The sequence below is a fragment of the Schistocerca cancellata genome, chromosome 2 (genome assembly GCF_023864275.1).
Source record: "Schistocerca cancellata isolate TAMUIC-IGC-003103 chromosome 2, iqSchCanc2.1, whole genome shotgun sequence".
Classification (NCBI taxonomy): domain Eukaryota; kingdom Metazoa; phylum Arthropoda; class Insecta; order Orthoptera; family Acrididae; genus Schistocerca; species Schistocerca cancellata.
Window position 1 is genome coordinate 432,423,003 of NC_064627.1, and position 27,073 is coordinate 432,450,075.

Consider the following 27,073-nt stretch of genomic DNA (forward strand, 5'->3'; position numbering starts at 1 on the left):
GTAGATTTTTGAAAATTTGGATACCGAACTTTGGAGGCCATTTTGCCTGGTTATTTTTGAATGTAGGGTATTTTGTGTAATAGACAATGTTGTAGAGGGCACTTTTCTAAAAACATCATGTCAACTGCGATGTTGTAACCTAACCCAGTGAAGAGATATTCATATTTTTGCTAACGTCTGTTAACTGAAACATAGTTGCGTGCTTACAAACGAAAATGGCCGCCATTCAGTAACGGTGAAAGGCAAAACCTTTAAAAAAAATTGTTTTGAGCTTCTCAATAATAGGGTAATCACATTTACAAAAATTAAAATATTTAAGAATGGTCAAGCAACCAACTCAATTTTTATCGGACCACTTCATTTGCATTGACCCTATTTTCTGATCACTCATTTCATCGCTATAACGTCAAACTCAACACGCTGCGACTGAGCTAAACGTTGTAGCTACTGCGAAGAAGGCACTGCTGTTAAGCTTGAACTTTTGGTGGTTACATCATATATCTTTACTATTGAATACTCTTCGTGTTTGTTAGCAAAGAGTTTCTAAAGCAATTGTGTAGTAGCTGTAACACAAGCGAGACTGTAGTGGAGCGTGGTTGTCATACCAGCTCGACGCTGTTGGTTTCAAGTCTCCATGACATTTCTTCTGATCTCCATATCCCTGGGTGTTCCTCCAGATGCATAGTTGTATCCAGGTTTTGTTTAACTAAGGAGACTGCCAAGAGGGAAAAGTTGGAGATGAGGATATCAGTACTAGATGTATAGGTGACACTTTGTTTTACAATTTTGGAGGCTTGGAACAAGGAATGGCATGCTGAGGCTTGTTTCAATAACCTACAGACAATAAAGTTGTCTACAACCTATGGAAGACCATTTGCCACCCTTTGTTGACTTTCTGTTGGCCACACCTGGCTGACTCACTGCTACAGCAACAACTGAAAGGACCCATCTCTGTCAGTAGCCCATATCTTGTTAGAGTGCCTCAATTTCACTGCCTTGTGGTGGACACTGGCTGGTATTGGTTAATGATGCCCAAACAGCAGATCTGATCTCACATTTTGTTTGAGAGAGAGGTTTGTATACCCTTATTTGAAGTTGTTACTGCTATCTTATCAACAGCTGGGCAGGGGTGGAAGGGATGCCCACCTCCATGTCCCCTGTTGTGTGTTCAGCCACAGATGGCCTACAGTTGTCCCCAACCTCTGGACCAGCTTGATAGACACTTGTCTTTTCCCAAACATTTTGTGTTTTCATAGTTCCCATAGATTTTAATAATTGTGTGTTTTTTCGCCTTTTATGTCCATTCAGTTGTTATGAGCATACTGCAAGTGATTTATGGTCACTGAGATAACTGTTGGTCTGATGTGGAATATGGGCATCCCACTAGAGAGAGGTTGCATATGGGTCCATTTGCATCTTCCCCTCTCCCTCTTTCTTTTTTCTTCTGCTGCAAGATAAATACATCTATATATTATATACTAAGATGGTATCTGTTCTTTCGGACATGTCCGAAAGAACAGATACCATCGGTGACCAATGCAGCTCATTAGAATGAAATTACAATGAAATGAACACCCTCAGCTGCTTAGAGGCGTTGACATACGTCAACGGGGACAGATGAAAATGTGGGTTTCGCGGGAGGTGTGCCAGAGATAAATCCCTGCAGTCGCGCTATCCTCTGTGTCCTCGGTGGCTCAGATGGATAGTGCGTCTGCCATGTAAGCAGGAGATCCCGGGTTCGAGTCCTGGTCAGGGCACACATTTTCATCTGTCCCTGTTGACATATGTCAATGCCTGTAAGCAGCTAAGGGTGTTCATTTCATTGTAATTTATAAATATATCTACTTTAATATTTGTACTTTTCCCACCACTTTAAAACTGCTGAAACATTGCAGTTTGGTCTCTTTAGACCTGCTAATCCAAAATCCGGGGTCCCCTATCTATCATAGTGCCTGAATGTGATTCTACTTTTTTCATTCAATGATAGACTGTTTTTATTTTCATTTATTAATGTATTTATGGATTTATTTTCAATGTAACAGAGTTTGAGAGCTGGGTTCAACAGTGGTGCAAGTGGATTAGTTTCCCTGAAGACTATGTTGAGTAGCAAATTTATGTAGAGGATGGTCATTCTGTCTGCTTGTATGATTTGAATAATCATTGTCAGTTAATGAGGAAATTACAACCACTATTACTTTACTTCCAAGGGAGACCACATATATTGAAGAGTTGTTTTGTGAGATGGTAAGGCATATGTTCCATGCAATCAGGTATACATTTATCCTTATAAAAACAGTTGAACAAATGGTTATTCTAAAAACGTACATAAAGTGGTCAAATTTTCATTCAGTGTACCTAATTTGCTATGCAATGTGTCCAGTCCCACTGTTATTTCATTTCCAATGTAAAACAAAGTTAAAACATAGACTGCGTTTCTCATAAGGCTTGAAAATAATGACCGATGTTTTTGACTGTAATATGTGTGTCATTACAGCTGAAAAATTGTTACAGTTTTCATACAGATGTATTTAAACATAATTTACTTTCTGTGCCCTCAGCTTTCTCTTGCAAGCAGTGAAGTTCCAACCAAAGTTAGTGCTGCTATGAAAGAAGCAGAGGGGGCATCTAGAGAGATCGGTGAACTTACATCAGAATACAAAAGTTGGAAAAAAACTGTTTCACTTCAGTTATCAAAAAGTGATCCAGTAAATAAGGAGTTGAAGGAATATATCGAAAAAATTGATTACCTGGAGAGGTGCAAAGCATATCTAATATGTGTAAGAGAGATAGAAAATATTAGGTAAACAATATGTTTGGTATCTATATATTGTTATCAAAACTAGTCATGTACTGATTTTTTAAGATTAATAACATTAAAGATCATATGTATGGAATTTTCTTCTCTGGAAAATCCAGTATGGAACATAACAATATTATGAAAAGGAAAGTTGCCACTCACCATATAGTAGAGATGTTGAGTCGCAGGTAGGCACAACAAAAAGACTGTCATGAATACACTTTCGGTGTGTAAGTTGCATTTGCATGACTGCATGTCTGTATGTGTCATCTGTTTTAGACAAAGGCTTCATTGGCCGAAAGATTATTTGTGACAGTCTGTTTGTTGTGCCTATCTACGACTGATCGTCTCCGCTATATGGTGAATAGCAACTTTCCTTTTCATAATATTGTTGAATTTTCTACTCTGTTTTGCCACCAATAACATTTCATAGAATAAAATGTGGGTGATGTGTGACAGTGAGGAAACTTTCTCAGGTTAATAGTTTGATCAAATCATTATGTAGCCATAATTTTTTCCACAGAATCCTGAGCTGCCTTCACCATTATCATCATTTAATAACTATTGTGTACATCTGTCACCACCTTCAGATCCATCATTCACCTCTTTTTTTTTTTTTTCGTCATCTAGTTTTCTTTCTGTTGGCCTTTGGTCATCATTGCCACCTCAGAGACATGTTTTTGAGTGGGTGTCATCTTTCGTTGAGGAGTCTATTTCCATATTTTCTTTGACCCCCCCCCCCCCCTCTTTCATCTAGCCCCTCTAGACGGTAGATGGGTTGCTTTGTTTCTGTTGCATCAGTTGCTATATCATGGCTCCCAGAAGTTCACGTCTTTGCTCCAAGTAAAAACCATATTACGTCTTTCACCACGAGTGTATAGATATCTTTCTCTGATTATTAGATCACTTGGCACTGAGTACAGCTGCATGTACAAGCACATGTAGAGGAACCAAGGAAATGTCCCATTTATTGCTAATATATATCCCACCCAAAAGTGTTAACAGATTTGATTCTAATAGCAATATTGGTGGTATTATCCCAGGTTACACATAGATCTTGAAACAGATTATAAAAACATGGACACTATACACCAATAGAAACTTGTTGGCATCATCATAACATCAATGGAAACTTGTGGGAATCGTCCAGAAAATTAAGTGCAAATGCACGATAAAGAGAAAAATGCAGGATTTTGGGAAGGGAGGGGAAGAGGAGAGGGACATAGAAAATCCTCACAATAATAATAACAGTTGTGTTTTTGCTTATGTAAATATATGTCTTCGACCATTATTCTTGATAAGTATTTATATTTTTAAAACACTAAGTGAGGTGGCAATGTGGTTCAGTCATGGAATTTGCATTCAGAATGAAACATCTATCCAGCCTTCCATGTTTAAATTTTTCATGGCTTCCCTATGTTATTTAAGCACTAATGCTGTGATAATTCCTTTGGAAAGGACATAGTGAATTTTCTTCCTCACCCTATTCGTATCCATATTTGTGTGCCATTTCTCATGATGCCGTCATCAATGGGACAAATATTCCTTCTTTTTGTGTTTTTGAAACACTTCTCATGGCAGTGGACCACTGTTATATGCAAAATAGTAACTTTTGCATTGGACACACGTAAAATGGCAGCTTCTCCATAGTGTTACCAAAGTTCATCATCATATCTTACCTCTTTTATCTATACTCTTCTGTCCTGCAGTGCATGTTATCTTTTCAGGGTAACACTGTTCACATTCACTATTTAGCACTATTTAGAATACTTATGCGCTGGAACACCGTGTGCTGTACTCCTAAAGTTGCTACTTTTTTGACAGTAGAGTTTACTTTTATCTTTGGGAGTCAATTTGTTTCACCTATAGCTGGATCATTAAATGTAAGGAATGCACAATTCCTTTTTTTTTTTTTTTTTTTTTGCCCATGGCCTGTCTTGCACATTCATTCATCCATTATGTGGAACATTCTGGTACATTGTAGGATTGGCTAATGAGTATTATTTTACTTTGTTTTTGATTGTTTTGGAATTTTATGTTCCCTATCTGAGGGCCACTTGTATAGACTTGTATCAGAATATTAAACTCCATTGTGAATTGCAGAGAAGATGGCATAGTCTATATGAAAATTATTTTTACTTCTAGTACCAGTATTGTAGTCATGAATTTTGGAGTTTGTACTAAATTCACTTTAGTTATTAACCATAAATACCATCAGGAAGTACTGGTATATGTATCGGCCTGTAAATTTAAGTACACTTAGATTCCCAAAGAATCTTCTTCAAGAAGTTTGGTGATCAGCTTCACACAATACTTGTATTGCAGGCTTTTGCAGAACATATACTTTTTTCATCTTAGCTACATTGACATGGCAGACCGTGACATAGGGCAATACTTAGTGAAGGTATTTTCACAATCCTCTCTACAAGTCAATGAGAGCAATTTCTAAGTGCAAAGCAGGCAAAATAGAACTTTTTGATTAACTTATCCACATTTTTGTGCCTTCCCAGTTATGCTTAGGAACTTCATACATGCGAGTATCATCAAGTGTGTGCACACTGATCTCTACTTCTGGTTCCTGTAAGTCACTTTGATTTGTTTAGAATTGCATAATATGAGTATTTTAAGATTTAGGATTAAGCTGTTGGCTGTGAACCAGTTGTAATCCTGTTCCATGTTTCTCTTGGCCGTGTCTGGAATGGATATGTTTGGGCCCTTATCAGTTTACTTATTATGTTTATGTTGGCTGTGTCTGGAATGGATGTGTTCGGGCCCTTTGTCAGTTTGCTTGTTATCAGCTAGAAGAATCCTCAGATGTTCCAAGTAAATCTTTTATGTGGGCCATGAAAACAAGTGAGCCAAGCTCTGAACCTTGTGGCACACCATATTTAATGTTTTGCCCTTTGAATCTAGTCTTATTCCCATCATATCATTTGCTAATGTGAGCCTCTGTTTTGTATTGGCAAGACACTATTCATGCAAGGGAAAGCAACTAATGCTGTACCAGTTTATTTTCCCTCACAGAATTTTGTGATTTACACAAGATGATTTGTTGGCAAGATCACTGTAAATGCCTGCATAATTTTTATTGCTTGGTTCTACTGTAATTTAACATATGAAATCATACATTGCTTTCTCAGTAGAAAAGCCTTTATGGAATCCAAACTAATCTCTTAAAACTACCCTCTTAGAAAATTTTGAGAACACTGGAAAGAGGGAGCTGGGTCAGTAATTAGAAGTCACTTGCTTATAACTACCATTATAAACAGGTGTTGCTATTACATACATTGGTGTTTCAGGAAATAAACCTTAACTCATTCACTATTTACAAGGGTATTTCAAAGCTCAATATTATAGTTTTTGTGATTGAGATTCCATCATAGCCAGGAGAATTACTGCTTTTAGTGACCTAATGATTTTTGTGATCTCTCTACCAGACTATTTGGCAAAATTTATATCTGGTTGTGGAGTATGCATTTCTAGTCTTAAGTTAGTTTGACAGAACTGATTTTAGTGAATCATGTTTTCAGCTACTGTTAGGAAGGATTTATTGAATTTACTAGCCAAGCATTTGAATTTCATATCATTTGTCTTACTGCTACTATTGTCGGGAAAATGAATATCATACTTACATACGTACTAGAGTCGTAATTTTTCCCAAGGGCATGCAGCTTTACTGTAAGGTTAAATGATGACTGCATCCTCTTGGGTAAAATATTCCAGAGGTAAAATAGTCTCCCATTCGGATCTCCGGGCAGGGACTACTCAGGAGGATGTCATTATCAGGAGAAAGAAAACTGGCATTCTACGGATCAGAGTGTGGAATGTCAGATCCCTTAATTGGACAGGTAGGTTAAAAAATTTAAAAAGGGAAATGGATAGGTTAAAGTTAGATATAGTGGGAATTAGTGAAGTTCGGTGGCAGGAGGAACAAGACTTCTGCTCAGGTGAATACAAGGTTATAAATACAAAATCAATTAGGGGTGACACAGGAGTTGGTTTGATAATGAATAAAAAAATAGGAACATGGATAAGCTACTACAAACAGCATAGTGAACACATTATTGTAACCAAGTCAGACATGAAGCCCATGCCTACCACAGTAGTACAAGTATATGCCAACTAGCTCTGCAGATGATGAAGAGATTGAAGAAATATATGATGTGATAAAAGAAATTATTCAGTTAGTTAAGGGAGACAAAAATTTGATAGTCGTGGGGGACTGGAATTTGATAGTAGGAAAAGGAAGAGAAGGAAAAGTAGTAGGTAAATATGGACTAGGGATAAGGAATGAAAGAGGAAGCTGCTTGGTAGAATTTTGCACAGAGCACAACCTAACCATAGCTAACACTTGGTTTAAGAATCATGAAAGAAGGTTTGGAAGAGGCCTGGAGACACTGGAAGTTTTCAGATAGATTATATAATGGTAAGACAGAGGTTTAGGAATCAGGTATTAAATTGTAAGACATTTCCAGGGGCAGATGTGGACTCTGACCACAATTTATTGATTGTGAACTGTAGATTAAAACTGAAGATCTGTAAAAAGGTAGTAATTTAAGGAGATAGCTTAACTCCGGCCAAACTGGCCTTGGAAGGCCCAGTGGTACTGACCAGCCACTGTGTCATCCTCAGCCCACAGGCATCACTGGATGCAGATATGGAGGGGCATGTGGTCAGCACACCGCTCTCCTGGCGGTATGTCAGTTTATGAGACTGGAGCCACTACTTCTCAGTCAGGTAGCTCCTTAGTTTGCCACACAAGGGCTGAGTGCACCCTGCTTGCCAATAGCGCTTGGCAGACCGGATGGTCACCAATCCAAGTGCTAGCCCAGCCCGATGGCACTTAACTTCAGTGATCTGACAGGAACTGGTGTTACCACTGTGGCAAGGCTGATGACAATTTAAGGAGATGGGACCTGAATAAACTGAAAGAACCAGAGGTTGTAGAGAGTTTCAGAGAGAGCATTAGGGAACGAATGACAAGAACAGGGGAAAGAAATACAGTAGAAGAAGAATGGGTAGCTTTGAAAAATGAAATAGTGAAGGCAGCAGAGGATCAAGTAGGTAAAAAGCTGAGAGCTAGTAGAAATCCTTGGATAACAGAAGAGATATTAAATTTAATTGATGAAAGGAGAAAATATAAAAATGCAGTAAATGAAGCAGGTGAAAAGGAATACAAATTTCTCAAAAATGAGATTGACAGGAAGTGCAAAATGGCTAAACAGGGATGGCTAGAGGACAAATGCAAGGATGTAGAGGCATATATCACTAGGAGTAAGATAGGTACTACCTGTAGGAAACTTGAAGAGACCTTTGGAGAAAAGAGTACCACTTGTATGAATATCGAGAGCTCAGATGAAAAACCAGTCCTGAGCAAAGAAGGGAAAGCAGAAAGGTGGAAGGAGTATATAGAGGGTCTATACAGGGGTGATGTTCTTGAGGACAATATTATGGAAATGGAAGAGGATGTAGATGAAGATGAAATGGGAGATACGATACTGCTTGAAGAATTTGACAGAGCACTGAAAGACCTGAGTCGAAACAAGGCCCCCGGAGTAGACAACATTCCATTGGAACTACGGACGGCCTTGGGAGAGCCAGTCCTGACAAAACTCTACCATCTGGTGAGCAAGATGTATGAGACAGGCAAAATACCATCAGACTCCAAGAAGAATATAATAATTCCAATCCCAAAGAAAGCAGGTGTTGACAGGTCTGAAAATTGACGGACTAACTGTTTAATAAGTCACATCTGCAAAATGTTAACATGAATTCTTTACACATGAATGAAACAACTGGTAGAAGCTGACCTTGGGGAAGATCAGTTTGGATTCTGTAGAAATGTTGGTACATGTGAGGCAATACTGATCCTATGGCTTATTTTTTAGGGTAAGGCAAACCTACGTTTCTAGCATTTGTAGATTTAGAGAAAGCTTTTGACAATGTTGACTAGAATACTCTCTTTCAAATTCTGAAGGTGGCAGCAGTAAAATGTAGGGAGTGAAAGGCTATTTACAATTTGTACAGAAACCAGATGGCAGTTGTGAGAGTTGAGGGGCATGAAAGGGAAGCAGTGGTTGGGAAGGGAGTGAGACAGGGTTGTAGCCTATCCCCAATGTTATTCAATCTGTATATTGAGCAAGCAGTAAAGGAAACAAAAGAAAAATTTGGAGTAGGAATAAAAATCCACGGAGAAGAAATAAAAGCTTTGAGGTTCGCCGATGACATTGTAATTCTATCAAAGACAGGAAAAGGCTTGGAAGAGCAGTTGAATGGAATGGACAGTGTCTTGAAAGCAGGATGTAAGATGAACATCAACAAAATTAAAATGAGGATAATGGAATGTAGTCGAATTAAATCAGAATCTCAGATGATCCTGAGGGAATTAGATTAGGAAATGAAACACTTAAAGTAGTGATAATTTTTGCTATTTGGGGAGCAAAATAACTGATGATGGTCGAAGTAGAGAGGATATAAAATGTAGACTGGCTATGGCAAGGAAAGCGTTTCTGAAAAAGAAAAATTTAACATCGAGTATAGATTTAATTGTCACGAAGACTGGTCTGATAGTATATGTACAGAAGTGAAACATGGATGACAAATGTTTTAGACAAGAAGAGAATAGAAGCTTTTGAAATGTGGTGCTACAGATGAATGCTGAAAATTAGATGGGTAGATCACATAATTAATGAGGAGGTACTGAGTAGAATTGGGGAGAAGAGGAATTTGTGGCACAACTTGACTAGAAGAAGGGATTGGTTGGTAGGACACATTCTGAGGCATCAAGGGATCACCAATTTTGTGCTGGAGGGAAGCGCGCAGGGTAAAAATTGTAGAGGGAGACCAAGAGATGAATACACTAAGTAGATTCAGAAGGAAGTAGGGTGCAGTAGTTGCACAGAAGTGAAGAAGCTTGTACAGGATAGAGTGGCATGGAGAGCTGCAACAAACCAGTCCCTGGACTGAAAACCACAACAATCACATCATACTTATATAGGTTTATATGTGACTTGATGTTCATACTTCTGAAATTCAGAATGGTTCATGGGCTTTGTGTGACAGACATCAGAAATCTTATGGACAAGTTCTTTGTATGCACAATGGCCGAAGATTGTCGTTTTGGTATAGTTGTCATTCAAATATATGTTTATTGACTTGATGTGCTTGATAATCAGAGAATGTGTCGTTACAGTTGTACTGGGTGATCAAAAAGTCAGTATAAATTTGAAAACTTAATAAACCATGGAATAATGTAGATATTGAGGTAAAAAATTGGCACACTGCTTGGAATGACATGGGGTTTATTAGAACCACCTCATATTGCTAGACACGTGAAAGATCTCTTGCGCGCGTCGTTTGGTGATGATCATGTGCTCAGCCACCACTTTCGTCGTGCTTGCCCTCCCAGGTCCCCAGACCTCAGTCCGTGCGATTATTGGCTTTGGGGTTACCTGAAGTCGCAAGTGTATCGTGATCGACCGACATCTCTAGGGATGCTGAAAGACAACATCCGACGCCAATGCCTCACCGTAACTCCGGACATGCTTTACAATGCTGTTCACAACATTATTCCTCGACTACAGCTATCGTTGAGGAATGATGGTGGACATATTGAGCATTTCCTGTAAAGAACATCATCTTTGCCTTGTCTTACTTTGTTATGCTAATTATTCCTCTTCTGATCAGATGAAGTGCCATCTGTTAGAAATTTTTTGAACTTTTGTATTTTTTTGGTTCTAATAAAACCCCATGTCATTCCAAGCATGTGTGTCAATTTGTACCTCTCTATCTACATTATTCCATGATTTATTCAGTTTTCAAATTTATACTGACTTTTTGATCACCCAGTATTTTGCATGGTGTTATTTTGCATCAGATGAGTATGCTCTTCATTATAGAATACTTATAGACATCTTAAAAAATGTTTCATACTGTGAGCATGATAAAATTTAGCAGGAATTATACATGATTTAGCTATCTAAATATTTTGGGAGTCTAGGGTATTATTTCTATTGTTCTTTATATTATATTACATTGTTTAATTACCATTTTACCTGCTGTAACATTTTTTATGTAAATAATAATTGGCTTTTGAATTTGGTGTAGTCCCACAAAAATAAAAATGGCGAGTGAGCTTTTTGAGACTCATTTTACTTGCTACTATTATATGTTATGTTCTTACAGTAAAGATCTGTTTCTAACATTATCTACATTTTATGAAAGTAACAGCACTAACAGAAAATCACTTTCTGTAATAAATTATATGTTAACTTTTAAGTTATTACATTAATAAAGTACACCGTTATCATGATGAGATAGTTTGTATAAAAGATTAAAGTTCCTCATTGACACCAACAGTGTTAATGAACTTATACAAATATTTGAGAATAGTGTCACTGATTTGCCATGTTTCATCCACAGTAAATGTCAAGTCATGTTATTCTGTCAAATCTTGAAAAGGATGATATTTGAGGTCTGTCCAACAGTTGGATCATTTTCTTCCTGAGCAATCATAAGAAAACAGTGAGCGTCAGGCACACTATGTCAACCTTCAAACTATTTCTGAACACTTATCAGAGTATAATCTATTTAAATATGGTGTACCTGAAGGATCATTAATGGGATCAGATCTATTGAAAGGGGAAAGTAAGGAAGAATTACAACAATCAGTAAACAACATCACAAAATTATTTAGTAACGAAGCACAGAATAATCAACTTTAATAATTAATTTTTTTACTGTCATACAAAAATTTCACAATGCTCTGAGTAAGAATATGTACATCCTATTTTTCTTTATGAATGATGAACCAGTTTGTAACAGTACAGAAACCAAATTCTTGGGATTATGGCCGCAAATCAATGTAAAATGGAATAAGCACATAGAATATCATAATGCAAAACTGAACAAGACATTCTACCTTCTTCGCTCACTAAAATCCTGCTGTAGAGAGAAAACAGCAAAGAATGCACATCATGCCTACTTTCATTCACATCTTAAATATAGGATCACATTTTGAGGAAACTCTAAAACAGCTGTCAGCACATTCCAACTGTAAAAGAAGGGCCATTATAATTATTTTTTATGTGAACCTTGAGACACATGTAAAGCTCCGTTTGAGATCTGTGGCATTCCCACTTTACTGTGTATCTACAGTATGTAAACCCTTATATTCTTTAAAATAAATTTAATATGTAAGGACATTATATTGTTTAATATTCATAATCATTTTACAGGACAAAACAAAAACTTACATATAGTCCTATCATCAGTGGCAACATGGGAGTTAAACTTTATTATAAACTTTTTAAAAGCATGAAAACAAATACTGAGGTCAAAATTCTTAGAAAATTTTTATATTCATATTTACAGCATCACTGCTTTTACTCCACTGAACAATATTTGAATATACGAGGGCAGTTCAATAAGTAATGCAAGACATTTTTTTTCTGAAACAGGGGTTGTTTTATTCAGCATTGAAATACACCAGGTTATTCCCCAATCTTTTAGCTACACAACACTACTTTTCAACGTAACCTCCATTCAATGCTACGGCCTTACGCCACCTTGAAATGAGGGCCTGTATGCCTGCACGGTACCATTCCACTGGTCGATGTCGGAGCCAACGTCGTACTGCATCAATAACTTCTTCATCATCCGCGTAGTGCCTCCCACGGATTGCGTCCTTCATAGGGCCAAACATGTTTCATCACCTGTAACAATCTTTGACAAGAAATTGTCACCCTCAGCCACATGACGAGCAAGCAATTCCGCACAGATGGTTCTCCTTTGCTCTTTATGGTGTTCGGTTAGACAACGAGGGACCCAGCGGGAACAAACTTTTGAATATCCCAACTGGTGAACAATTGTGACAGCACTACCAACAGAGATGTCACGTTGAGCACTGAGTTGTTTGATGGTGATCTGTCGATCATCTCGAACGAGTGTGTTCGCACGCTCCGCCATTGCAGGAGTCACAGCTGTGCACGGCCGGCCCACACGCGGAAGATCAGACAGTCTTGCTTGACCTTGCGGCGATGATGACACACGCTTTGCCCAACGACTCACCGTGCTTTTGTCCATTGCCAGATCACCGTAGACATTCTGCAAGCGCCTATGAACATCTGAGATGCCCTGGTTTTTCGCCAAAAGAAACTCGATCACTGCCCGTTGTTTGCAACGCACATCCGTTACAGACGCCATTTTAACAGCTCCGTACAGCGCTGCCACCTGTCGGAAATCAATGAAACTATACGAGACGAAGTGGGAATGTTTGAAAATATTCCACAAGAAATTTCCGGTTTTTTCAACCAAAATTGGCCGAGAAAAAAAATGTGTTGCATTAATTATTGAACTGCCCTCGTATGAAGTCCATTAGGTAAATATTTAAAAGTATGAAGTGTATTGCATGTAATTTCATACACATTTGTGCAGAAATCACTTTCAACTATGCACATACAAATTGATTTGTCCAGTGTCTTATGCATAATAAGCTGCTTTTGTAGACAAGGAGCTTGGTTAAAATACAATACAATACAATGCTCAGACTTATGCTGGTAATATTCATCATACCAGAAATGCAGTCCAATTTAGAAATTTGAATCATATGGTAGATTACCTTTTTTAATCTTGTGGCAAGGTAGTATGATATTTGAACGTTGTGTGAGCATAGACCTGCCTTATGGATGTGATGTTATTTTACTCATTTGTAGAATTTTCAATATATATTGGTTATATGGAGTTATCTAAAGTTACTTGCTGTACCAAGACATGAATTCAGATACCTGCTTTTGAGGCAATGCACTAACAACTGCACGTGTCATAGTCCACCTCAAATCTTTAACTCACCACAGGCTTAGTAACATTATTTTACAACATAACAAAGGGTTTCCAATGACACTACAGGATCAGCAATATTGGGAGAATCAATATATTGGGTGCTGTGGATTCTCAGTATCCCCATCACTATACAGAGATGACATTATTTTTTTCTGCCCTTATGAAGTGTATGCAGTGCTGATTAAATGTGCAAATGTGATGGACCAGGGACTTGAACACGCAGTTTACTGCTGCAAAGTGTAGAGTACAATTTCTTTCATGATCTGTGTCAAGTAGAAATTTGTGAATAAATACACACATAAAAAAAAGGTTTGCATCACCCCGGTTCCGAGAACTCTTGAAGACAGATGTTGATTGTGGATATTGTATCACAGACACAGTCCCGTTGACTGTTCAGAGATGTCACTAAATCTGCCCAAAGATGTAAACAACCATGAATGAGCAGTGCCTGTTAGACAAAGGGGGACTGGCAGCTGATCAGTTCCAGTCATTCCACCGGGAAGGAGGTTCACAGCTCATGTTGTCTGTATTTCAACCATGCCTATATGGAAATACCACAGTTCGATTGCATCTGCATTGTTACTTTGTGCCAGGAAGGGCTCTCAACAAGGGAAGTGTCCAGGCATCTCAGAATGAACCAAAGCGATGTTGTTCAGACATGGAGGACATACAGAGAGAGACAGGAACTGCCGATGACATGCCTTGCTCAGGGTGCTCAAGGGCTATTACTGCAGCGGATGACCGCTACCTGTGGATTATGGCTTGGGGGAACCCTGACAGCAACACCACTATGTTGAATAATGCTTTTCATGCAGCCACAGGATGTCATGTTACGACTCACTGTGCATAGGCTGCATGATGCACAACTTCACCCCCGACATCCATGGAAAGGTCGTCTTTGCAACCATGACACCATGCAGTGTGGTACAGGTGGGCCCAGCAACATGCTAAATGGACTGCTCAGGATTGGTATCACGTTCTCTTCACTGATGAGTGTCGCATATGCCTTCAACCAGACAATCGTCGGAGATGTGTTTGGAGGCAACACGGTCAGGTTGAATGCCTTAGACACACTGTCCAGTGAGTGCAGCAAGGTGGAGATTCCCTGCTGTTTTGGGGTGGCATTATGTGGGGCTGATGTACACCGCTGGTGATCATGGAAGACTCCATAACGACTGTACGATACGTGAATGCCATCCTCCAACTGGTAGTGCAATCATATTGGCAGCATATTGGCGAGGCATTTGTCTTCATGGACAACAATTTGCACTCCCCATCGTGCACATCTTGTGAATGACTTCCTTCTGGATAACGACATCGCTCTACTAGAATGGCCAGCATGTTCTCCAGGCATGAACCCTTTCGTATGTGCCTGGGATAGATTGAAAAGGGCTGTTTATGGATGATCTGACCCACCAACCACTCTGAGGGATGTATGCCGAATCAACGTTGAGGAGTGGGACAATCTGGACCAATAGTGCCTTGATGAACTTGTGGATAGGATGCCACGATGAATACAGGCATGCATCATTGCAAGAAGACGTGCTACTGGATATTAAGAGGTACTGGTGTGTACAGCAATCTGGATCACCATCTCGGAAGGTCTCACTGTATGGTCATACAACATGCAATGTGTGGTTTTCATTAGCAATAAAAAGGACAGAAATGATGTTTATGTTGATCTCTATTCCAATTTTCTGTACATGTTCTGGAACTCTCAGAACCAAGGTGATGCAAAACTTTTTTTGATGTGTGTATGTTTATTGTAGTTTTTAGGTCTTATGTCTTTTGGAAGTTTTATATTGTCTCTAAGAAAATTAGAAGTATTTTCAAGATTTGGTTTCTTGGCAGAGGCATCATAGTACTGAATAATTATGTACAACGGAGGATATTTGTTGGAGCTGGGTTGTCACCACCATGGATCTGTCATTATCAATGTTGAAACAACATAGAGAGAATGTTGTACACAAAACTGTATCACTATTTGTGATGTGAACAATGTTAGGATAAGAGAATGCCCCATTTATTTCATAATGACATTACAAATAAGGGAAAATTGTTATGATGTGTGAGTGACGTGTTATCTTTCTTCATAAAGTGCCCAGTTCAGTTTATGTTACCCTCAGAAATCTCAATAAAGAGCTTATGGATGTGTTAGTAGTGTCATATATATGGACATCACACTGCTGTTCGTAAACAGAATACCAAACGAAGAGTGGAAAGAAACATTGTTATCTTTCACAGTACTGGTAACAGTAAAACTGCTTTGGAGAGTTAGAAGCTAAAAACTCCAAGTTTTGAAAATGTATTTGTGTTTGTTACAATAAGCAAGGGGCTTTAGCAAAATCAGAGATCCTCATTAACATTTGTATGCATTTGGCTGGGCATTGTTTGATACTTGAAGGATCATATTGGTTGCTCAATATCCTTACATGATTAACAACAGCAGTGAGTAGTATTTTCTTGTCCTAAGTTGTGATTGCACTGTGCCGCCTGATAACAGTCTCTTTTCAGTGTAATGTGGAGCACTTCTTATGCATGAAAGCAGCATATTTTAGTTGGAACAGTGTTCACAGCCAACTCTGGTTTCCTAAATGATAACACTCAGAAGTTTGTAAATTGTATTTTTGAAAATGTATTGATACTTTAACAATCAACATAGTTTTCTCAATGTACAAAATGCAGTTTTGATGATACATGTATAATAACGAGTAATAAATTTTTTTGTTACAGTTGCGATCTGGAAAGTTCTGTGACAGAGAAGGATGATCACAGAAGCATACAGCTCTTCCGTTCACTCTGTGAGCTTAGTGTCCAAATTAATTCATCAAAATGCAGTCACCTACTGTCATATCTGCATGAGACAATCAACTTTTGGCACAATTTATTGAAAGACAAGTTGTCTGTGTGAGTATACTTGAACATGTGAATGTCAGAAATTATGCTGTGAGTTTTTGTACAGTGTAAGTAATGCAAAGGAATATAATTAAGTTGTTTGGATGACTAGTCATAATACATATAATTAAATGAAGGTGAACTTTTTTGTCATTAATATGAGCAGAGAGGTTGTCAAAAAAGAAAGGAATAACAAGCAATTCAGGTAGTCCCATTAGAGGTGGACAGGCAGCACAGTAATGAATGGTTTACAAATATTAATGCCATTGTGTACTTAATTGGGATGTTTTAAATTGATTTGTACTGAAAGAGCTACCCTTCACCAGGCTTTAGTGTTTTCTCCAGCCCCTCCCCATTCTTTATAACATTCGTGTTCAGCCTGTGATGCCATTCCACATATCTGAAAATTAGTACTGGACTAGTAGCATGTATAATAATATAAGATGCCTTCAGTTACCATCATCTGTCATGGGCACTAAATGTAGATAATACTCTCAACAATAGTTACTTCTCAGAAACAATGTAGAGCCCTTCAAGTGCCTAGAATTACAGGCCTCGATAACTTATTGATCAGGATGTTTAAAGTTTCTTTAGAATACTTGCTTTTTTCAGCCTTCACATGTATAAGATGTGCTGTTAGTTGAATATGCTTATAATATATGAACATTCAGTGATCGATATTAAAGTCTCTGCAGCAGTTGTCACCATTGAACCAGTGACTTGGAGTGCAGCAAGCTGTCCGTATGGAATCCATAAAGTGCCCCTCTCTGTGGACAGGAGCTCATATGGTATCTCATGTAGCAGAATAGTGTAAAAAATAAGTGTGTTTGTGTTACGTGTTCCATTGCTGCCTAACTAACTGAAGTCAAACATTTACTTAGTTTTCAACAAGATCATCAGTAATTGTTAGAGACAATGCCCTAATACTTTCCAATGTTCTGATGAAAAATGATATGAAATGTAATTCAGATTGTTAATATGGTGTTTTATGCAAACCAGTTTCTGCAGGTTAAAAGATTTTGACATGGTAAGAGGCACATGTGGCTTGTGACACTCTTCTGTAAAAATTTGTAAAGAACCACTTTGATGTTTATTATTAAGATCAGGCACTGTTAGTGCAGCCTCAGCACACAAGTGTTGAAAATGAACCTGTAAGGTTTGAAACTAATATAAATACTGGAGCTATTGACAGAATCGTTAACAAACACTGTAAGAAATTTAATGAAGTTGCTGGTTCCCTGTCAACAAAATGTTGAAAACTGAAAAAAAAGATCATTGTATTCCCTTGGTACATGCAGCTGGAACTCTTGCTATCTGGACTCTCAGAGAGATGCTGAAACCAATTCAAATCCACCTGTTGAATAGTTTTACACATAGCATCTTGACACATTGAGTTCTCATAAACACACTCATTTTGCCCCAGCCTGGCTTTGTACACAATATGATGAGAACATAGTCCAAAAATCCAAGATGTAAACAAATTGTTGTATGTAAATAACATTAAAGAGGTGTGAACAGTTACTGCTCAAGAATAAAATTGTTGAGATAATGCCAGTGCCAGCAGTATGTCAGAGGGGTTATAATTAATATTATTGCAGATACTTAGAAAGTGATATACTTAAAAGGAAAGGGAAATCTAAATAAAATACAGTAGGTGAGGCAGACAACATGTCAGTAGCTTTTGAGCCCCATGTCCACTTAACCTTTTTTTGATACCTTTATTCATTTTATTGTAATCATTGTTACTGATATTTTTAAATGTACCATGCTCATGCCTTGTAATTTTTCAGTGAATTCGATGAGGTGTTGCAGTCACTAAAATGGCCCTTTATAAACACCAGTTTGCTAGTTGCAACTCCTCCTCCAGAAGTAACACAGAAGTTCCAGCAGTTGACTGAGTACCTGTTGCATTTGCAGTTACCGTATCCTTCAGGAATTCAATAGTGCTAGTTCTATAATTTAAATGTGAACTGTCACTAAAATGTAAGTATGAAAACAGTAGGAATTGGAAGATGTTCAATGATTTTCACTAAATACTCAAAATTTTTGAAATAAATAAATACATATTGCTGTTGGAGCTCTTTGGTGGATTAAAAAAAGGAAAAAGCTTTTATTTGCAAAAAATTAGTAATTACATTAATTACCCATGGACCTGTATGTATATGATTAGATAAATATTCTGCAGCATGTCCTAATAGATAAATAGCAGTAGTACTGGGAATAGATTGCAGAAACAGGGAACATGCATGAAAACCATTCCTAAATGATCATCATATTTGGTTACTGTGATGATAGTCAACAATGAGCAGCTTCTTGAGCATCTGCTGAGCCCCATTAGCATTAAGTTTGTATAGCCTATTTCTCTGAGAAATGTTGAAAACTAAACATGAATAGAAATTAACATTTGAAAGGAGTGACTGAGGAATGAATGCAGAACACATCACTTGTACTAAAATTGTGATTTGGTGCTTAGTTAATAATCCATATAAACTGATAGGCTAATTTGCTTGCAATTGAATGATCAGAATTCAACTAGCCATATCATAAGCTTCAGAGGAACTGAAGAAGTACTCTCATGTTTTTGTGTAGTTGTCACCTCACTTTCAGTTATTTACGAGATTAAATAAGGTGGTTGACAGTTTATTTCAAAAGACTTGTTAGGACACTCCTGGAATGATTGTTGCACCAGCAGTTATGTTTGCATCAGGATGTGTTCGTGGGGAGGACTGTGTGTGTCACTCCTTCAGGACCAAGGTAATAATTGAGTAAATCTGATTTGATTCCCTCTGACTTTTCACTTGGCACATTTAGCTCATGTTATCTCACTCGTAGATCATATACATTCTGTGGACGTGATTTCTTTTTAGTATTGTGTTTGACATCAGCACTTCATGTTCTGAAATGGTAGCAGAAAGATTTCCAGTTTATCATACCCATTCTGTGCTGGGCACTGTGCCAGAAAATGTTATAATAATAAAGATTGATTTATTATTATTATTATTATTATTATTATTATTATTATTATAGCACCATGGAGTATATTAATGATAATAATTATAATAGTAATATAATAAATAACACAATCTAAGATCACCCTGATCTGATGCTAGTATGGCACAATCAAAGAAGTCACACAGAAATTTCAAAATAGTTCAAAAAGTTGTTAATAGCTGGCATTGTAATCACAATGTGCAGGGCCTATAAATAATGCTTCACTGCCCAGAGTGATCATTTCAGTTTCACTGAAAAGTGAAATCAGGCTAGCATACCAGAGAAAGAGATTGAAGTCATGTATTTAATTCAACAACACGTTTTTCTGGTACAGGAATACCACGTGTTAGAACAAAGTCTTGCTGCAACAAGGTGCTGTTTTCATACATGATTTAGTGTTCCAAAAAGGATCTGGTGTGAAAACTATTCACAAGGTCTTTGAAAAATTGTGACAGACAGGCAGCATGGTTAGTGATCTACCAGGGAATGTTGGCTCCAGCTAAACTGTAGTTACTCCTGAAAATGCCACCACAGTTTCTGCAATTCTTCAGAAAAATCCAAGGAAATCTATCCAAAGAATTGCAGCAGAGACAGGTTTGAAGCACTTGAGCCAGAAAATACAGACAGATCGTATAATTGTTTCCATTCAAAATACAAAGGCATTAAGCTATATCTGTACCAGCTGCGTGTCAGAGGGCTGACTTTGCGAAACAGCCTCTCATATGATTGATAATGAAGAATTTGATGTTGGCTGAAGCTGGTTCACAGATGAAGTACACTTCCACTTGAACAGAGTCATGAATGAACAAAACTAGCTATTTTGGTGTTTCATAAACCTCTGTTTGTGTGAAGTGAAACCAGTGAATACTCTCAGAGTTTCTGTTTGGGCTGTGATATGCAGCAGAGGCATTATCATTGTTTTTATCATGCGAGAAACAATCACTAGGGACTGTTTCATTGCAATTTTTGAATAATCTGCCACCACACATTTGACAATCAGCCAGGGACCGAGTAGTTTGTGCAGGATGGGGACACACCTCATCACAATGAAAAGGTGTTTTGCTTTTATGAACACAGAGGGAATAGAGTCATTGTGTTGAATTATTGCAAATTTACTGGTGCAGGAATGGATTGGCCTCCATATTCACCCAATTAGCTTCTGTATGACTACTTTTTGTGGGGCACATTGAAAGACACTGTCTGCCGGAACCATCCCACCATGCTGGACGAGCTTGAAGTTCCAATCCAGGTGGTACCTGAATCCATTTCCATTGAGACACTACAGGACGTGATGGCAAGTTTCTTTGTTCATTTGCACATATCTGTACTGCAAGTGGTGGACATTTTGAAAATATTGTTTGATTGCAAAGACTGCTTGCAGAGGTCAGTTTAATTATGTGTGTTGATACTGTACAAGCTGCACAGCACACAAAACCATCAGTTAGCAACTTTTCAAACTATTTTGAAACTTTTGTGTAAAATTCTTACAGCTTTCACAATATATACACCTTTTGTTGCACTCGTCTATCTTAATTTTCTAGATATTTAATTTTGAAATCAGGGACTGCTTCACTGGTCACCCTGTTAAAGATAAAGGGGGGAGGGAATATTACTATAGGGTCAGGGCGGAGAGCTTAATGTAAAATGCCTCTCTCAGTGGGAACTGCTTATGCATACAAGGAGAGTCCATCATCAATATTGCATATTGTTATCTCTCACAGTTTCACAAGTTGTATAGTGATGTTCCCACACCATTACTCCACCACCACCTTCTATCTTTCAGCAGTTAAAAGTATGTACAGAATGTAGTGAGTTCCTTGTGGCCAGTGTACTTTCAGATCAGTCTGTAATCTGATTGTGGCTTGGAAATGGGTGCATTACATCAGTGATTCATGGCACCTTAAAAAGGTGTGTCATTGTTCATTACATACACTGATAAGCCAATACATTATGACTGCCTGCTTAATAGCATGTGGATCATCCTTTTGAACAATACAGCAGTCATCCTGCATGGCATGGATTCAACAAGTCCTTAGTTTTCTTCTGGAGGTATGTAGCACCAGGTATCTGTGCACATCTGATTTGATTCCCTCTGGCTTTTCACTTGGCACATTTAGCTCATGTTAGCTCACTCTTAGATCATGTACATTCTGTCGACATGATTTTGTTTTAGAACTGTGTTTGACATCACAACACGATCACGTGATTCCTGTAAATTTTAGTTTGGTGGTTTGTTGAACAGCTATCCACCTGCAAGATGCACTCATGTTGGGGAAGAAATCAAGCATGAAGGGGTGCAGGTGGTCTGCGATAATGTTCACATAGTCCACAACTGTCATGGTGGCTTTGATTACTACCATAGGTTCCATGGAAGTCCAGATGAATGTCACCAGTAGCATAATACTGCTTCCACTGGCCTGTGGTCATGGCACAGTGCTTGTTTTGAGTAATCATTCACCTGGATGGCAGCACATTTGGACTTGACCACTAACCTGTTGTAACAAGAAAGATGACTCATTTGTCCAGGCAACACAAACTGCCAGAAAAAAATAGTTCACCCTTTTAGAGGTTTCCATTTGCTCAAGATTTATTGTTGCAACAGTGCATATGGAGTACATGAAACCATTACATTTACAGATGAATAGCACAGGCAGTTCTGAGGTACCGTGCTGAAACACCCATATTAGTATGTGGTGTAGTCCCTATGGGCAGCAATGCAGGCGCTGACTCCGGCATCCAGTCAATCTTACAGATGGCGAATACTGCCTGGAATATATTATGGTATGCCAACTAAAACTGCTCACATAGTTCTGTAAGAGTTGTTGGTTGACGAGTCGCAAGAGTCACTCCTCGTCCCTTCATATCCCACACTTGCTCGATTGGAGACAGGTCCACAGATTGTGCTGGCCAGGTAGTTGCTGCACATCATGCAAATCACATTGAGTTTCAGAGGCAGCGTGTGGATGAGCATTGCCCTGTTAGAGCAACACATCTCTTTCCTGTTGCAAGAACAGCAAAAAATGGGTCTCATAGCCTTCTGCATGTACAAAATGCTTGTTAGCATCTCCTCCGGAAACATCAAAGGTGAAGGTGAACAAGAGTTGTAGCTTATTATTATTATGGAGGAGGAGGGGGGGCATGCCAGTGTGTCTTGGACAAATGCCCTCTATGAGACAGCACTGTCCCACTGCTAATAACTGGCTTGCAACATGTCTAGGCTCAGAAGCTCTCTTATCTGTGCTGTGGTAGCTGTACAGCTTGCCACTGCTACCCTTACAATACAACAATCATGGTGGGTGTCTGTGCTGCATGGACGTCCAGAACTTCATCTACTGTGTGGGAATGTTCACATGACCACTGATACCAGGACTGTTGCGTAGCTAATGCAGTATGCCCAACTTGTATGGCCATTCTCTGAAATGATCTTCCTGCCACTGGGAAGGCCACAATTTCACCCCTTTAAAACTTGCTCAGTTGGCTGGAGGAAGCAAGAGTGCATTTCCAGCTCATGGTTGCCTGGTTGCTTCACACATTTGTACTACACTGAGCCTTCTAACTGTGAGCATTTCCTATTAAAGGATAGACACAAATGGCACTCTGATAGCTACGTCAATATGCTATCTGTTGTCGGACGATGTTGAAATCAGTATCAGTACTTCTACTTTCCTCCAAATGGCAAATGCCATCATTAGATCAAAATCAATCTCATCTTTTAAGGTGTACTACATTGTCCCCCCCCCCCCCCCCCCCCCCCCCCGGCAGTGTATTTCTATTGATCCAGGATCCAATATCTTTGATCCCATGCCCACTGTAGTTGCAACCTGCTGTGTTGTTGGGTCAAAGTGGGAACATGTAGGGATCATCTGCTGTGGAATCCCATGTTCAGTAGTGTGTGCTGAACTTTATGCTCTGAAACACCTGTGTCTGCATCAGCATTTCACTGTGTCATCAGGCATTCAGTTGTGCATTGTTTGGGTTCATGGTGTACTTTTTGGTTGCATGACATGTATGTTAGTTGTCTGCAGCTCTCAGTAGGCAATTTGACTTAAATCATGGTGATTGATGCTGTTGCAGTGTTCAGTGCAAGTTGCTGGGAAAACGTAGTGGCAATCACATCTTGGTTTTAGAGGGGGACAGTGGCCCCTCTGAGGGGTTGTGACACTTGTATTACACGGTATGAGCTATGACTGACTGTTGATTTGAGCCTGTGATACATCCTGGAGATGACACACTTACGTTCATGAAGAACGTGGATGATCTGTATTTGTGTCCAGACTTCTTCCAAGAGAACACAGAAAACCCTCAAATATTCTGTCGATGATCAACAGCATTATAACACCAATTTATGCACCCATATCACAGTTTTAATTACTTCCTCATATGTTTCAAAGATGGCTTGTGAATACATGTATAGTATTTGTGGTCACTCACTTCTTGTTAAAGCTATGGAATCTTTTGCATTGTATACAAACATCCTTCCTTTGAATTTATCTGTAACTGTTTGTTACTTTCAGTTTTGGCATATTTTACTGCATTTGATTGCAATTTTTTTCATAACACAACCAAACAAAGTTGTTTTAATTTAATCATTATTCTTTCCTCTCCTTTTGTTTTTTATGTGCGAAGTGTTATTATTTTCCCCTTTGCCCATACCTTTTCTTCCATTCTCTTCTTAAGTATAGTTTGACTCATTTGCACATTACATTCTTTTTATGTATATACTGCACTTGAAGCTAAATTTAAATTACGTGATGCTACTCATTTATGTATAGAGACAGTTAAAACTTCTCAATGGACTGTAAATTGTATTCAGTTTTCATTACTTGTGGTATAATTAGCTCCAGCTTTAGTATTGTGGATAACAAACAATGTTTCACACAGGATTAGTATAATGCCTGAATAATTTGTTTTTCCTTAATGTCTGTCCAGAACAAATATGAAAACACACAAAGTCACATCTTCAGTTGCTATTGACTTTGAACCTCTCTCTCTCCCTCTCTCCCTTTTGTTACGACCTCTGAGAAAACGATTCATGTTTCATTTCTATGGCACAAGGCAAACCAATAGACCTGATAAACCTGAGTGGTTTTTCTCCCAAATATTGACATGGATTCGAGACCATGAGAAGTTTGTAAATCAGTGGGTACAACCAGTATACAACAGTAATGGATTATCACACATTTCAGCAAAGGTGAGTATTGAGAACTTCTAACTGTTAGAAATTTGACTTGCCAGTAACCATCCATTAATAACATTTATTCCATGCTGCATTTAATTTTGAGGAAACTGATTCAATCGTTTGGCAATGTGATGGCAATGTGCTTCACATTTAACTGAAAAACCATATTTCATTGCTTCATTGGCTGGTCCATAATGAGAAAAGATATAAAGATGAACTACATTGAAATAATCTCTATCATGCCAAGCTCCACTGCTGATTGACACTTACATTTATGATTACTGAAAACCACCACAGTTGTATTAACCCACATTTATTGTATCATGACCAGTTTCGTTCCTTTAGAACAGTATCAGGTTGCTGAGTTGTGCCAATACCTGGACGTAAAAAGACAAAATTCAGAAACATTGATAACATAAGTACTCTGCCTACTGTCTGGTGGAAGCATGGTGAATAGTAAGTGCATGCTACATGGCATGCTGTGCACTGTAGCCTGTCCAGACAGTCACATGCACTTACTGCTCACCATATTTCTGCAAGGCAATTTGCAGAATGTTTATGCGAATATCATTTCTGGATTTTGTTTGTGACATTTTCTACGACAATCAGACCTTGTATATCATGATATTGGCACAACTCCGCAACATGATGATGTTCTAAAGGAACAAATCCAGTTGTTACACAATAAATTTGTGTTTGACAACTGTGGTTCTTTTCATTAATATTACAGGACTACATTGTTAGTTGCTTATTCTTTCTATTTATACAAAATATTTCTTAATTATTAAGTCAAATTAGCAGATACAAAAAATATTCATTGAAATTGGTCTTATTTTTTACTACCATGTGGTGCACCCTGTTAAGCAACAGCATGGAGAATGAGATTAGTTAGAAATAACAGAACTGTCTGAGGATTTATTAGAAGACAGCATCCAGTCATAACAATATCTGTGGGTGCTCATATTTGCTTGACATTGCTGTACAATGTGATTTCCTTTTGAACAATGTCTATAGTGTTATAAGACCTCAAGTTTATGAGTATAAAATGGGCAGAAAAAGCCAGCTGTGAGTAGTGTTAACATTCATATTTTGGAATATGAAAACAGGATGATGAGAATCAGGCATTCCAGCTATTCACTGCATCCTTAACATTCACCAAACTTCATGGATTTTTTGACACAGTCATTGCCTTTTTAGGGAAAAACCTTGCAGAAGAAGCTGCAAATGTGAGGAAAGACATTATAGAACTTAATGGCACAGCCTAAACTCTCATAAACATAAATTATATGCATTTGTACCCACATCATAGTAGTTGTAAAATATGTTGAAAAATATTTCCAACAGTCATCTTGCTCTAAACATGCATGTAGTGCATGACTGCTTTCAAGAAGTTAGGAGCCAGTTACTAAATGCAAACAAAAACTATATGTTTGACCACAGACTGTTCACAAAAATAAGCCATTATCACACTTGGAAAAATGTACACAGTCTTTTCCTTCCATGTTCTGTTAATGAATTGAGAAAACTTGGAAATGGTAGTACAGTAACAAAATCACCTTTAAAAGTTGGGTTTGGACATATACAGGGTGACACAGAAAAACAGGAACATTTCCACAGTCCAATAAAACTAGAAGTGATGAAGGAAAGAAATTGCATTCATAGTAATTGAAACGTTACAACTTTGCCACTTATGAAACATTTATGGCATTTATCATTTTTTAAAAATTACGTCATTTAGATGGCATCCTCCTGTATGAATACATTCGTGAAATCTGCTGTTGTGATTCCTCGTTGACCACTGCAGCGTTTCAGCTGGAATACTGTTTTAACTCATCCAGGGTTCTTGGTCGAGTCATGTAGACTTCGCTCTTGATGTAGCCCCACCAGGAAAAATCACAAACGGATAAATCTGGCAATCTAGGGGCTACGGACTGTTACCAAATCGTGAAATCACACGGTTGCCAAACAATTCTCGCACATATGCCAATGATTGCCATGCAGTGTACAATGTCGTTCCTCAGGCTTCTTGAACATACGAAAAGTTGTTCAATGCAGATGTAACAAAAGTTTGTAACATCTCCACGTAACGATCGATATTTACAATTATTGTGTTTCCCTGTTCATTTGCAAAAAAATATGATCCGATAATCCGATGTGATGAAACACCGCATCATACTGTCACTTTACTAGCTTGCAAAGGGTGCTCATGGATGTCATTAGTATTTGTGTTTGCCCAGTAACAGTAGTTCTGTTTATTCTCATAACCTGTGAGATGAAAATGTGCCTCATCTGACATCCACAACTGCTTTAGAAATTAATCATCATTGTTTATTTTTGTCATCATTTGTTGACAGAATCCTAATCATAACTGG

At 38.2% G+C, this 27,073-nt stretch overlaps 1 protein-coding gene across 1 annotated transcript in view; it reads left to right on the plus strand.

Annotated features, from left to right (window-relative positions):
* Window positions 1-27,073, plus strand: part of LOC126161905 (RAD50-interacting protein 1) — a 120,397-nt gene that overhangs the window by 30,363 nt on the left and 62,961 nt on the right. Inside the window, exons 2-5 of the mRNA XM_049918067.1 lie at window positions 2,559-2,800; window positions 16,370-16,543; window positions 18,322-18,453; window positions 24,452-24,713. Of these exons, the coding sequence (XP_049774024.1) occupies window positions 2,559-2,800; window positions 16,370-16,543; window positions 18,322-18,453; window positions 24,452-24,713 (810 nt within the window). The remainder of the gene's footprint in view (window positions 1-2,558; window positions 2,801-16,369; window positions 16,544-18,321; window positions 18,454-24,451; window positions 24,714-27,073) is intronic.